This window comes from Ascidiella aspersa, chromosome 8 (genome assembly GCF_963924565.1).
Source record: "Ascidiella aspersa chromosome 8, kaAscAspe10.2, whole genome shotgun sequence".
Lineage (NCBI taxonomy): Eukaryota > Metazoa > Chordata > Ascidiacea > Phlebobranchia > Ascidiidae > Ascidiella > Ascidiella aspersa.
Window position 1 is genome coordinate 23,832,441 of NC_139454.1, and position 15,556 is coordinate 23,847,996.

Below are 15,556 nucleotides of genomic sequence, written 5' to 3' on the forward strand. Positions count from 1 at the left end.
GAACACTATATAATTACAAGCACAAACAGGCATGTGTCGTTTCTCTACACGACTTAGAAACAAAGTCCGCGACGCCTACGACAAGAGCGCTTTTGTTAGCTTATCAGACATCTCCGTCAGTAAGTTTTGGAGTAGCCACTTTTCTGTTTTAATTACATATTGATTTGTAGAATTTATGCCATTTGTCATGAGGGTGGTTTGAAAAGTAAAAAAAGCTTCACCAAAATGAACGTTTAAATTTTATTACGAAAGGAGCATTTCAATTGGGTTTACCCAATTGAGGAAAGTAATTCATGCTTAGGCTATCAACAATGGTAGTTTCGTTAACTTCATAAATCACACAAGTCCGTTGTGCTTTTCTCAATACAAACTTGCCAACGCGAGTTTAGTGGCCGTTTGAATTACACCACAAACTAGATGATATAAGGCATTAATAGCTCGACAAATACAACTTTTATGACATCATAAAAGACGCTGTGTAGACACTAATATACCGAACGCCATTGCAGATATGTATGTAAGCCGTAATCGTTGGTCAAAAATCAGCTTCAGAAGGGCTAGATTTTAGTTGTAAACACATATGTGTGTTCATGTTTCGTGTAGACACTAATTAAGAATGATAAACACCATTTTTTATCTCTTCACTTTATCTATAGCTTTACTGCGTTCTATACTTAAAATGTTGGAAGACCTTATGCAAGTTTGGTTTGCTGTAACAAAGATTTGACAAACAGCAGGTAATACAAACAAAAATCACAAGAACGAAGGTCGATCTTAGAAGACAAAACTGAAGCTATTAGGCTAATTAATTCAATATACAGTAGAAATAGGGCCGATGTAGATTCCCTAGTGTTAGGATAAAGAAAGCACAAAGACACAGAATATACCATAGAAATTACAAGTGGAGATAATTAAAAAAATCATTACAAAGATTTAACTGACAGTGGCATTCCGTTGTGCTTGCTATTTCGAACAAAGTAAATAAATTCATCTTGTGTCGGATTGCCAAACGTCGTCACAATGCTATCAATGAAATCTTTTGTAAAACAATAATTTTAAAACTATGAGCACGCACGAAAGAGATACAAAAAATGGGTTTAAAAATGTGAAACAACTTTAATGGAAAAAAACAGTGCTGTAGTTCAGTATAAAGCAGATTTAAGAGTTTTAAGTAAAAAGGGTGAAAATAAAGTCCATTACAATTTTGGAAATACATTTTATTTAGATTTTTAAAGCTTTTTTTGGTGCTTTGGATAATACTACGCCAAAATAAAATCTTTTGAAAAACACGAAGGTCAAAAGCCTAATAAATTAACGAGGAAAATATGTGTGGAACTTACAAAGCCGTTGTGAGCGATTGTTCGCCTTTAGACGAAGCATCACCATCGTAATTAGCTTCGTATTCCAAGTTGTTTTCCACCTTTTGGGGCTTTCCTACGCCTATCGCACACTTCTTTTCTTCATCTCCCACTTGAGCCCCGCTCTCGTATTTGTCGTAAGGCACTCCGCACCAAAGTAAGCGCCGAGTTTCAGCGGGAATCCATTTGAAAACCACGTGGTCGAAGATTGGAATGGTGACACCACGTGGAAGTTTGCTCGGCTGCTGGTAACCTGTCGCGAAATATAGTAAAGCAAATTTAGGATTAACTGCTTAGCTAACTTCATATAGCATCCAAATTATATAACCAATATGATAAATATAAACCTAAAAATGTCAATAATTTCAGAAAATTTGAGAGTTTACAGAACAACTGATGAAGAGAATGTCGAACAATGTATAATTAAAGTAACCATTACCAGTGAAAAACGTGACAATGTGTCCAACAACAAGTGCAACACAGAATCCAATGATGCCATACATAAGATAAGAAACAGAATACAATTCACTAATTGGAGGTCTGTAAGGGGTTGAAGATGTTGTGCTTTGCAAGAAGTCTGCAAAACAACAAGATTGGACTGCTTCAGCATTTAGATATTTGCTTAATGTAAAACGACAATATTAGGCTTCGGTATTGAATTTTTCGTTTAAAATGCCGATTTAATAATTGTTAGTAAATAATGAAGTATCATATGGTAATTAATGCGTTGGGGTGCAGCCACCAGATGGCAACAAGCATTACAGAGTATGTTGACTGTTCATTAAATAGCGAATGATTTACAAATGTTCTGCTATAAGTTTAACACCAGTTGGGTCAGTTGTCAACCTGTTGTCAGCGTAGAAGAGGTCACGGTTGCCGTTGAATTGGGAACGACGCATTGTTCTGTGCTTAAGGCAAGCGCCCTAAGGAAGTGTGCAGCGGGAGGGTAAATGGTGCTGCCGATGTAAATCCACATTCCCACCGAAAAACCGCTTAAAGTCCCGGCTAATGCTCCCTGAAAAACATTCGGCTTTTAAATTTAAACCAGGGCTGCGAAGTCAGTTAAGAACAACGTGATTCCGAATCGGATTGCAGTCATAAGAGCGAGATAAGAACCACATCAACGTCGGATTAAAACAAGTTCGGAATAAGGCAAAAATGCGGCTAATACCTGAAAGTCGTAGTACCGTCTATATTGGAATAAGTTCTAAACAATTTGGAATAAGACCTAAATGGTAAATTCCGGCCTAAAAAACACTTCAACTAATCCCAAAACCCAACCTTAGGTACATCACAAAGTCCCGGCTAATGCTCCCTGAAAAACATTCAACTATATTAAGGTTATACTATAGGGCTGCGAAGCCCCTCGACAGCGGAGTAGACATTAATGTCCAGTACCCTCGATTCCCACAAAATAAATCAAGTTGTTCGAGCTCCGAGACCGGCTGTAAATTGTAACCGTGCATTCCACCTTATTCCACCTATCAAGTAATCAGAATGGGTTGGTATACAGCCATCAATTTGTATGGATGTTGCATGATGACTGATCCAGTCACAAACTTAGGTAGAAAATATACTACCCTTTGCTATTTCACTTCTATGTTTTACAATACATGGCCTTAGCGGTTCTGAACTTGCTACTGTAATTTTAGTGACCCGAGTCTCGAGTCCTGTGTCAGCCTATGGTTCATTATAATCAAGGAATGCATTTTGCAAATAATGACCATGTAACGCGCATGGTGTCTGTAACCGTATATAAATCATGAATTATCATTTACTCTTTAAACTTCTTTTTTCTCTTATTCAACAACTTGCTGCTTTTCCAATTATATAAACATATGTTATACACATCGGCGACTTACCCAAGAATTGCACCAGGGAAAGGCCCATCCCATTGTAAAGAGGGCCAAAATTGGTCCGGATGAAGTACCGCTGAGACTTAACGCTGCGTTTAAGACTCCGCCGAGATTCGAACCCAAGGCTGCCATACCCAGGCAGCAAGCGCCGAAGAACACCACCAGAATCTAAATCCATAACTGTGTTTTCATTGGACAGCAAAAACTGTACAAGACAAATTTGGCTTTAAAACCAGTTTGGGGGTTCGTTGCTAATGTAAAAGTAAGACAGCAAGTTGTAAAAGGGCTATCATCAAAATTTCGTAACCTTTTATTTGCGGCAAACTAAAAACAGTGATTTTGTTTTTGTTTTTTATAGCAAGCTGTAAAATAGTGATCACCGATGATATTGCTGAGCGATAATATAACAGCAAAACTTTGCGACCCAAGTGTGTTCGTTAAATGTTTCGTAAGAAAAAAAATATATATATATAAGAAATATTGTGGCTGAGCAATACTGCTGTAAAAGAACATGACAAGAATTTTAAGAAAAAAGATGTGTGATATTTTGAACAGCTGATTTCAGATTCTTGGTGTTATCGTATTAATCAGCGACAGTAATAATAAAACACGAGCTTTCTTTAAGGCATATACTTGACACAAAACCACCGATGAAAGGGTAAAATACCTTTGAAACCAGGACTGACATCTTTTGCGATAAATTCTTGTGCGGTTTGATGAAGTCGTCCAACACGACAGCGGCCAATGCGTTTATGCCAGACGAAACAGTGCTGTAAAGGTATTGTAAAAACCTTGTTTTTTATAATGACTTACCTAACTCACTGTAAGCATTCGTTGTATGCTTTGTGCTATTCAGTGATCCATTAGTACCACAAAGCTTTACTTAAAGCTCATTGTCGCTTGTCTTCAAATTTCAAAACATACCTTGCAGCTGATGAAACGAGTTTTTCTCTATGTTTACTACCCAGTTTAATTGGTAGTGAAGCGCATCGCAAAGGTTTTGTGTCGAATATTAACAGTTTACAAAATAAAAATAAGAGTTTACTTTTAACAATTTATTGACTTCCGCTAGGCATTGTAAAGCTTAAGTAACGTTTCAAAGCGCTTTTTTAACAACTATTATAGTTTTGATTGACGCTAACGTGTAGAACTTTAATTTAATTAAAAGATCCAATTGCAAATAAATCAATCCAATGTTTGTTATTTCTCGAGGTGAGGTCGTGCATTTAAACCAGGGGTCGGAAACCTTCTCCACTTAGCGGAATATTTTGGGTTGTATTTCCGTGAGAGCCGTATTAAAACTTTCAACAATTGTTTAGATTGGCGAAATAGTAATTTGAAATGGGCAGTTTAAAAAGCAGTGTTGTAATGATATAAGTCAATGACTTGACTTAAGTGCACTTAAGTCACTGTTTTTAAATGACTTGACTTGACTTAAGTAATTTGGACAAATGACTTGGGTTAAAATAAATTGTTTTAATTAAGCAATTACTTATAAAATTGCGCTATTCAGCCCAATCTTTGCACATAAAAGAATTTGCTTGTTATATGCTGCCTTTATGTTATTTTTGACTTGAGTTGCTCATAATCGGAGGAGTTGTCCGGTTTTCATAATTTAAAGTTTTATTTTTTTGACAAGGGCTGGACTTGAAGTTGACTTGCTCTAATTATGACTTGACTGGGACTTGACTTGGGCAACCGATGACTTGGACAGGGATTTGACTTGTTGTTTATTCAAAAAGACTTGACTTGTACTTTCAAAATGACTTGTTTACAACACCGTTGAAAAGATAACATAGTAAGCGCGAAAAAGTTATTTAATTTTACAAAACTTTGATCACAGAATGTCATGGCACGAAAAAGGCCTTTCTTCAAATCGGTTAACAGCTACGAAAAGAAAAGCACGGAAAAAGTTGGTAATACACTAGTTTTAAATTACAAGAAATATAGGTTGAAAGGGGCCGCTTCCAGTTTTTTTTTAGTCATGGTGAGAAATGATAAAGTTTATTCTTTGAGCAAGATTACGTCATCAAAAGAGCCATATATGGCTCGTGAGCCATACCTGATTTAAAAAATAGGGTTAAATCTGAAGACTGATTTGACCTTAGAGTTCCGCTGAAAGCACTGCACAAATAGACTCCAGGCAGCCCGGGCGTGGAGTAGAGGATGTCCATGACGAAGTATGGCATGAGTTGGTCGGTGGCTGACACCCAGCCCGCAGAGAAAGGGTCGCAGTCGGCGTAATAGGCGAACATTACAAGGCCACAAAGGCCTGCCAACATCATTATAATAGTCTTTCCTAATGCGCCCAGGTAAACCGCCCTATGATAAACATGTAAAGCTTTGCTGCTATGCAAATAATAATACTATATCGGTATATAGAATTAATTCTCAATGGACTTGCACACCCAAATTCTTTCTTTCTCAAAATCTGTTAAATAGGCATGGCATGGCACGGATTTCAAAATAGTTTTATACCTGATTTATAGCAACAACTATTTTAAAACATAAAACCAAGAGTAACTTTGATTTATATATATGTTGTTAGGCTTCCACACCCAAATTCAATTAATTTCTCAAAATCTGTTAAATAGGCATGGCATGGCACGGATTTCAAAATAGTTTTATACCTGATTTATAGCAACAACTATTTTAAAACATAAAACCAAGAGTAACTTTGATTTATATATATGTTGTTAGGCTTCCACACCCAAATTCGATTAATTTCTCAAAATCTGTTAAATATGCATGGCATGGATTTCAAAATAGTATTACACCTCATTTACAGCAAAAACTATTTTAAAACATAAAACCAAGAGTAACTTTTGATTTATATATATGTTGTTAGAAACACAAAAAATCCAAAATGATCATTCTTACGCTTTTGCGTGTTTTTCTGTCTTGCAAGAAAGATATCGTTGCACATATGTGTAGGAGGTCCCATCGCCGGACACTGTGCCCATCGTGCCTCCACATATGATCAACCAGAAGGTGTGTCGGTAACGGGGATCGAACTCGAAACTTCCAAAGAACATTCGGCGAGTTTATTTCACATAAACAGTAAAATTTATTTTTTACATAAACTCAAAAAAAAAATTTTTTTTTCAGTTTATCTCACATAAACAGTAAAATTTTTAAACTCACTGTACAAAGTCGATTCTTGCGTGTTGTTCAGCGATGGCCCACACATTACTTATCCCTCCCAACTTTATGCAGCCTTGTATGATCACAGCAACGAACCCTAAGCACATCACTATGCACTGGAAGACATCAGTCCATATGACCGCCTTCAAACCGCCCAATGTAGTGTAGAACGTGCAAACAACACAAGTAACTACAACTGATGTCCAAGTATCAAGACCAGTTACTGGAAAAATATTAAAAAAAACGCTCCCTTAGGGATACGAGCATAACTTATTTTAATTGTAAGTCAGTTAAACTGGTGCTTTGAATTATGACTTTGGAGACATACTCAACACAAAAAAATGTAGTTTTGGGGTACATGGTCTGGTAACCACTGGATTCGCCCCTGCAACTGGTAACGCTATGTTGAGCAATTATATTGAGTCAATTAGATTAACTCTGAGGAATTTGGCTGAACCAGAGGAACCAGATCTGGTAAAAAAAAGATGTGACTTAAGTGCACTTAAGCCAAGCAATTAACTTAAATCATTCCAACACGGCAAAAGACAAATCTAAGGCTCGCCTCAAGGTGAAAAGCTACTTGTTTAATATTCGTTTCAAAATTTAGCGTAGTTACCTGCATTAAGTGCCAAGGATGGCGCGTAAATGACGATTCCCATGTAGAGGAAATGTTGTATGGTGAATATCGCGGCCGCCATGATCCGAACCGCTTTGTTGAAGCGAATCTCCAAATACTAGAAGGTAAAGAAGTGCGTGAGTGCGTGAGTGCGTGAGTGCGTGAGTGCGTGAGTGCGTGAGTGCGTGAGTGCGTGAGTGCGTGAGTGCGTGAGTGCGTGAGTGCGTGAGTGATTGTGTTAACTTACCTCGTAACTGCTGTTGATTCGATTTTTATAGAACAGCGGAACGTAGATTTCAGCAACAGCTATTGCCGTCAAGTTATCCGAGACCATGTACCAAGCAAACATTGTCCCAAATATGTAGAATTCTGACGGAATTCCGATTACTGAAATTCAACACAGAATATTTCCTTGTGTGGGATACCTCATAACCTTGCAAATGAATTTAAAGTTTACGGCTATACTTCAATACCTTGCACACGGCTCTACATTTGTTTTCGTGACAAAATGACAGCCGTTACTTCCAACTGTAACCATACTTTAATGTAAGTAAAACGTATTGAAAATATCTACTCCCATATATTTCGAGTATTTCCTTATTTCTTTTCCGCATAGAGACAAGACACTACTTCTAAGGACTTTTCTGCATGGGCTTTGACATTCTTACTACGTTTACTACAACCTTCAACAATTATGCTCAAAACTATACTTAAGCAAATAACGTGTAGCCTACCAGTTATTGCGGATAAAAAGCTTGCAGTGATGGAAAGAGAAACAGGGATGGCGTGCATCTTTCTTCCAGCCCTCAAGTAATCATCACTACTAGCTTCTTTCTTGCGAGATTTGTAGGCAAAGTAGGCTCCGATGGAAGCGGATACAAGGAAGAGTCCTCCGAACACAACGTAATCCAAAGCTCTCAATGATCGCTGGACTTCCTCCATTTTAAATTATTTGGTATACCTATGATTTAACTGTCTCTTTGGTGCCTAAACCCAAAAAATTAATCAAAAAACAGCGAAATAATAGTACTATATATAAATAAAAATGCAGACTTCCAAATTATTGCACAAAAAACTGTCACAAAGCTTTACAATACACCAACTTTTTGCTCGTTTAAGCCATCGACTTAAAATACATATCAGTTATGTATATACTGTCATTTTTACTGGCTCTACTTTTCTTATGAAACTAAAACAAATAATCATAAAGCAGTGAAATTATGATAATATATAAATTTACAAAAGCAAAATTGTGTCTTTCAGGTGACCTAACATTTGTTAACACTCACAAACGTCATAAAGTTAATGATCTAGATTCAAGATAACAGTGAGAAATCAACATGTTATAAGCAGATCCCTTCTTTTTGCCTGTTTAAGCCATTTTTAAGTTTTTTGCCTTTCGCTATTGCACCATTTCTCGTTTTTGCGCGCGCATAATAGCGCGACGCATCGCATAGGAACAATCACCAATTAGGCGTGGTAGTGCGCGCCTTCCACGTAAATAATACAATTAGCTTCTAGCCTTTAGGGCCAATTTACTTCCTATGTAAAGCCTTTGTTTTTCGGTGCATGGTGCAGTCGGCACCAACATTACCTAACATTTCATTTTTCGTCCCTACTGTTTTGCTTTGCACCGTGCGAAAATTGTACGTTCGCTATTGTTCTTTGTCGACGCAAGCAATATTAGAAAAAGTGCCGAGTATTGCAGAGCTTGATTTCTACCAAAGTTTTCAAGTTTTTTTTTTTTTTTTTTTTTTTTTTTTGTCTGGCGTATATTGGGTCTTCGTGTTGATGCTGTTGCCGACTGCACCATACACCGAAAAACAAGAGCTTTAAATAGCAACTAAATGGGCCCAAAGGCTAGAAGCTAATTGCATTATTTACGTGGAAGGCGCGCACTACTGCGCCTAATTGGTGATTGTTCCTATGCGATGCGTCGCGCCATTATGCGCGCGCAAAAATAGAAATGGAGCAATAGCGAAAGGCAAAAAACTTACAGCCATCGTTATAAATAAATGTTGTTACCGGGCTTGGTAATAATAATAATAATAATAATAATAAATGAATAGAAATCCTTTGGTAATTGTAATTGTTAATCAACGTTTCAGCAACCTACAGCACTAACATCGCCTTCTTCAGACTGAATTACGCCAAATTTCTTTTAAAGCAGCCCTACATTTGTTTGAATCGTAATTTACTGTTAAATGCCATAGTATACATCCAAAACGAACGAACAGAGGGTTACGAGTTGAAAAGAATATTAGCTGATTAATAGTTCCACTATTACGCGTCATACTTAACCAAAGAATAAGAAGCTAAAAACTATTTCCTTTTTGGCTAGTTACCTCTCCAAAGTAAAACGATTCATTGGAACGATATTCTATTTGCTTCTATTTTACCAGGAATCCCTAAAGGGCAATTCTTTTCATCCGACATTTCAACTACAAATCAAGCAAAATGCATTCAATTTTAGATTTGATGGAAAGCGCGAGATCAAACGACAAACTAGGCGTGTCAAGTTTGGGTTTATATCAGCACTAAGCTAATATTTGCGCAAAGTATTTTGCTTTGTTGTTATACGTGCTAACTAATTAAATTCATCTTGTGTAGGATTGCGAAACTTCGTCGCAATGTTAACATTCAAATAATTAGCGAAACATTATTATTGAAATTATAAGCACACGAAAGAGATCTGAAACCATTTTGAATTAGTTGCTATTCCTGTGAATTTTACTGGCTCTACTTTTCTTACTAAATTAAAACAAATGATCGCAAAGCAGTGAAATTATGATAATATATATATTTGTAAAAGCAAAATTGTGTATTTCAAGTGACCTAACATTTGTTAACACTCACAAACGTCATAAAGTTAATGATCTAGATTGAAGACAACAGTGAGAAATCAATGTGTTATAAGCAGATCTCGTACCTTAAAATAGACCAGCTTTATGTCTTTTTAAGCCAGGGGTGTCCAACAAGCGGCACGCGTGCCAAATAAAAACTGGCACCCAAGCCCCCCTAAATTACTTAATTTGCTATTCAGCCAATTGTAAAAAAAAATACCTCATTTTTTATACAGTAAATTGCCATTGTTTATGCACAATAAAAACAATCGCTGCAATCACGACAAGTGACAATTACTTCTAATACTATAACATTATATTGTAGTGGAGGCTAGCATTCACATAACTATAAAGTTTGATGTGAAGAAACAAAGAGTCAGCTCACCGACGGACATTTAGATGCAGTAATGCGCACTGCTAACTACACGTTTTTATTATTTGAACAAAACGCTTTTATTATTAGAAAGAATTATATTACTAAACTTTGGCACGGGAAAAAGTTATAGGATAAAAATTGGCACGCCGGCATGTTTGAGTTGGACACCCCTGGTTTCAGAGATCGATATACTTTAATAAATAAATGTTGCTACCAGGCAATAATAAAAAACACATCCTTTGGTAATTGTAATTGTTGACAAACGTTTCGGCAACCTATAGTATTAAAATCGCCTTCTTCAGTCTGAATGACGCCGAACGCTCATATACGGGTGAAAATTTATTTTAAAGCAAAGAAACTTTCCTTACATTTGTTTAAATCGCACTTTACTGTTAAATGCCATAGCATAGGGCCTACATCAAAACGGACGAACAGGGAGTTATGATTCAAAAAAAATATTAGCTAAAATTAATAGTTCCACTAATACGCGTGATACTTAACCGAAGAATGAGAAGCAACAAAACTATTTCTTATTTGCCTGGTCCTCTTCATACTAAAACGATCCATTGAAACGATGTTCTATTTGCTCATATTTTACAAGGAGTTCCTAAAAGGCAATGCTTTAATTCCGACATTTCAAATACAAATAAAGCATAAAGCAAAATGCATTCCACTTACATTTAAGGGGAAATGCAGGATCAAACGCCAAACTAGGCGTCAGACAACACAGGTCAGGTTTGAGTTTATATCGGGTTTAAGCCAATATTTGCGGAAAGTCTTTTGCTTTGTAGTTATACGACTGATGATGGTCTGTGGTTAAGGTCGTAGAAAAGCAATATTTGTCATAAAATCTGAGCAACTTAGATGCATTTTGACTAGGTTGTGTTTAGTGCAGGAGAGAATTTAGCAAATGCCGACTTTGTAACTTCGCATATATATTGACATTTCACGTTTAATCTGTGGATAAGTTTTATATGTTAGAAGTCGAACTACTAGTTTGTAGTTTATATTTCAGCCAGGTTTTGTAGTTTTAAATATTTAGAGTTTTCCACCCTTGACGTGGTTTTTGGGAAAATATTATTTTATCAATCTAATATAGCTGAGACTTTCAATACTTTACATTTTACTCCCATTCAGATTCCCGATATGTTACACAAGGATAACCACAATCTTATTCATTTTGCAGAAGGTTTGGTCACCTGTAAAACATTATTTTGTGTTTTTGATTATACTTATAAATTAATTCACTGCTTTGTGCTTACTTTTTAATTTCGTAAGCACCAAAGAGACAGTTAAAACCATAAGTATAGGATCGAATTTAAAATGGAGGAAGTCCAGCGATCATTGAGAGCTTTGGATTACGTTGTGTTCGGAGGACTCTTCCTTGTTTCCGCTTCCATTGGAGCCTACTTTGCCTACAAGTCTCGTAACAAATCTGCTAGTAGTGATGATTACTTGAGGGCTGGAAGAAAGATGCACGCCATCCCTGTTTCTCTTTCCATAACTGCTACCGCTTTGTCCGCAATAACTGGTATACGTTATTTACCTAATTATATATCAAAATGGTTTAAAGTTTTAGTAAAACGAGGTAAGAATATCAAAGCCCATGCAGAAGAGTCCTTAGAATCAGTGCCTTACCTTTATGTTGAAAATGAATAAAGAGATATTCGAAATGTATGGGCTTTGATATTTTTACTACGTCTTACTTATATTTAAGTGCATAGGTAGGTCTAGTTACAGTTGGTAGTAACGGCAGTCTATTCGTCACAAAAATAAGTGTCGTGTGCAAGGAAATGAAATAGGAAATAAAACCGTAATATTAGAATTGATTTGCAGGATTCATTTTGCACACTTTTAAGTATTTTCACCTTAACATAAGTTTGCGTTTGCTTTTTCGCATGATATACGTTAATAAAAACCGCGGTAAAATTGCTTCAGATTAAGGTTATACACGCTTCATCAGTTATAACTAATTAGGGAATCACAAAAACAGGATTTATGTTTCCCTTAGTAGGGCATCTGTTATCAGGTAGTCCACACAAGGCAGTATTCTGTGTTGAATTTCAGTTATCGGAATTCCGTCAGAATTCTACATATTCGGCACAATGTTTGCTTGGTACAATATCACGGCTGGCCTGGCAGCAATTGCTATTTCCGAAATCTACGTTCCACTGTTCTATAGAAATCGAATCAACAGCAGCTACGAGGTAAGTTCCCTCACTCACTCACTTCACGCCTTCACGCACTCACGCACTCACGGCACTCACGGTTCCTTTCTTGGTCATGTCCTGTCGCTCTTGGATCTAACCCGTTTATCTTTTAGTATTTGGAAATTCGCTTCAACAAAGCGACTCGGATCATGGCCGCCACGATATTCACCATACAAAACTTCGTCAACATGGGAATCGTCATTTACGCGCCATCCTTGGCTCTTAATGCAGGTAAGCACGCCTATTTTTTTATGATTGTCTTAACTTGCAGTGTTGCAATGACTTAGCTTATGTGCACCTAATCACTGTTTTCAAATGACTTTGTTTGGACTTAAGCGTTGGCAAAAGTAAGTCGGAACGTTCCGAAATGTGTTCGGTAACACAATTGCTGTCGGAACAGCGTTCCTATAAGATTGTTTTAGGTACGCCATAACGGTAAACAAAGTGTTCCCTTATACCAAACTCATGGATTTTTCACTATAATGGTGTATGTTTCAAACCTCATAATCTAAAGAACAAATTCGAGTTTAACTGACTCATTTTTTATTTTAAAACTTCGTCTAAGGGTTTTATTTTAATACTTGTCTGTTTGTCCAGTAACTGGTCTTGATATATGGGTTTCGGTTGTTCTTACCTGTGCTGTTTGCACGTTCTACACTACATTGGGCGGTTTGAAGGCGGTCATATGGACTGATGTCTTCCAGTGCATAGTGATGTGCCTAGGGTTCGTTGCTGTGATCATACAAGGCTGCATAAAGTTGGGAGGGATGAGTAATGTGTGGGCCATCGCTGAACAACACGGAAGAATAGACTTTGTACAGTGAGTTTAAAAATTTTACTGTTTATGTGAGATAAACTGAAAAAAATTTTTTTTTGAGTTTATGTCAAAATAAATTTTACTGTTTATGTGAAATAAACTCGCTGAATGTTCTTTGGAAGTTTCGAGTTTGATCCCCGTTACCGACACACCTTCTGGTTGATGATATGCGGAGGCACGATGGGCACAGTGTCCGGCGGTGGAATCTCATACACTTCTGTGCAACGAATTCTCTCTTGCAAGACAGAGAAACACGCAAAAGCGTAAGAATTGTCATCTTGGGTTTTTTGTGTTTCCAAAAACATATATTTATATAATGTGAAATGCGAATCAAAGTTACTCTCGGTTTTTATGTTTTATAATAGTTCCTATAAATTGGATTATCAAACTATTTTGAAATGCATGCCAAACATATTTACCTTATTTAAAAAAAATCAATATAATGTTATTCAGAACAAAATTCCAAATATATAGTAAAGTGGGGTTCTCTTTAAAGTATTGGATATAATAAACCATCTTAGGGTGTGCAATTACTTAATATTTAATATTTTATATTTGCATAGCAGCAACGCTTTACATTTTTATTATAGGGCGGTTTACATGGGTGCTTTTGGAAGGACTATTTTATTACTGTTGGCAGGCCTCGCTGGCCTTGTAATGTTCGCTTATTACGTCGACTGCGACCCTTATTCTGCGGGCTGGGTGTCATCCACCGACCAACTCATGCCATACTTCGTCATGGACATTCTCTACTCCACGCCCGGGCTGCCTGGAGTATATTTGTGCAGTGCTTTCAGTGGAACTCTAAGGTTAAGTCAGTCTTCAGGTTTATACATATTGTAATATGCACGAACTCAGGAAATAACGACCATCGGATTTAATTATTTACAGTTAGATATTTTAATTAAATTCAAGTAGTACACTTTGGCGTCAGTCCAGACTTATATAGTTTGAAAAACTTTTGAATTGTTGCGAAACCGTTACAATGCTCAGCTGAGTGAATAAATTGTTGAAAGTGAACTCTGTACACTATAGTCAACACATAACCATGTCGATGCGCTTCGTATAGTCTGGTTAGTAAAAATTGAGAATCAACTAGACCAGGGTGGTCCAACTTCTTTTCATCGCGGGCCAAAAACAAGGTTTTTTTTATCTTGCGGGCCAATGTTGTTTTTAAATTGCAAATCTTAGGCATATTGCTGGCAAATTATACATAGTTCATGGCATATACTAACTTTATGAATATATACCTGTTTAGTTACGGTAGTTATGAAATAATTTCAACACCAAAAAATTAAAAAAACAAAAATTGAAGTGATATTGCCAGGTCAGTTCGCAGGCCAAAAAAGCTGAACTCAGTTGGACCACGCTGAACAAGACAGTTAACATTGGAATTCAAACACAAAAGGCATTGTGGCGCAACTGTTAAATCGTTTTATCAGCTGGCACGAAATTTAAAGACACAAACAACAATGAACTGCAAGTAAAGCTTTGTTGTGCTAATGGATCACTGAATATAGCACAAAGCATACAACTAATGCTTACAGTGAGTTAGGTATAATACAATGTAAATGTCAACGGTAAGTCAACAAGGTTTTTATAATACCTTTGCAGCACTGTCTCGTCTGGCATAAACGCATTGGCCGCAGTCGTGTTGGACGACTTCATCAAACCGCACAAGAATTTATCGCAAAAGATGTCAGTCCTGGTTTCAAAGGTATTTTCCTCCTTTCCTCTATGCTTTTTTGTCAACTATATGCTTTAAATAAAGCTCGTTTTTTAAGATTACTGTCATTGACCAACACGACTCTATGCGATGACAGCATATTGAATTCAGCTCTTTTTAATTAAGATTCTTGTCACGTTCTTTTTTAAAGCAATGATTCTCAACCAATGGGTAGAGACTCAAAATTGTGTCGCCGTTTGATTTTACTGGTTTGGCGACCTCAGTGATTTTATATGCTTAGATTTACTGAGATTAGTTCTCAGCTAGACAAGATTCATAATTAGGGCGATTATTTTTCAACCTTAAATGAAAAATTTTAACAAATTTTGACCTAAAAATTTTTATTTTGATAAAATTTTGATCTATTAGAAATGCATTGATTTAAACAACGCTTTGTTGTTGAAGGACTGAAATAAAGTCTTGTCGTCGTCAACGGCAAATACTGTTCAATACTTTTGTCCAAATCAAAGATGAACAACTTTATCAAGCAAAAACGTATTGCTTTAACGAATAAATAATACAGTTAAAATGTTGTTGGGTATAACTCGAAACTTATTTTTTTGGTAACATTTTAACTTAACGACAGTTTCAAACAGCTGAACACCATTTA

At 36.5% G+C, this 15,556-nt stretch overlaps 2 protein-coding genes across 2 annotated transcripts in view; one reads left to right on the forward strand and one right to left on the reverse strand.

Moving 5' to 3' along the window:
• Positions 1–1,336: 1,336 nt before the first annotated feature.
• LOC146136970 (sodium-coupled monocarboxylate transporter 2-like) lies at positions 1,337–7,916 on the reverse strand. Its single transcript, XM_083396301.1, has 11 exons — positions 7,709–7,916; positions 7,222–7,361; positions 6,975–7,092; positions 6,359–6,581; positions 6,095–6,235; positions 5,318–5,536; positions 3,882–3,984; positions 3,221–3,382; positions 2,205–2,373; positions 1,798–1,935; positions 1,337–1,611 (listed from the first exon to the last, which is right to left on the reverse strand). Exons 1-11 carry the CDS (start codon positions 7,914–7,916, stop codon positions 1,337–1,339), a joined length of 1,896 nt encoding a protein of 631 aa, XP_083252427.1.
• A 3,600-nt stretch (positions 7,917–11,516) lies between these two features.
• The window catches only part of LOC146136971 (sodium-coupled monocarboxylate transporter 2-like), a 45,558-nt gene continuing 41,518 nt past the window's right edge, over positions 11,517–15,556 (forward strand). The window contains exons 1-7 of the mRNA XM_083396302.1: positions 11,517–11,724; positions 12,261–12,400; positions 12,517–12,634; positions 13,001–13,223; positions 13,343–13,483; positions 13,811–14,029; positions 14,835–14,937. Of these exons, the coding sequence (XP_083252428.1) occupies positions 11,517–11,724; positions 12,261–12,400; positions 12,517–12,634; positions 13,001–13,223; positions 13,343–13,483; positions 13,811–14,029; positions 14,835–14,937 (1,152 nt within the window). The remainder of the gene's footprint in view (positions 11,725–12,260; positions 12,401–12,516; positions 12,635–13,000; positions 13,224–13,342; positions 13,484–13,810; positions 14,030–14,834; positions 14,938–15,556) is intronic.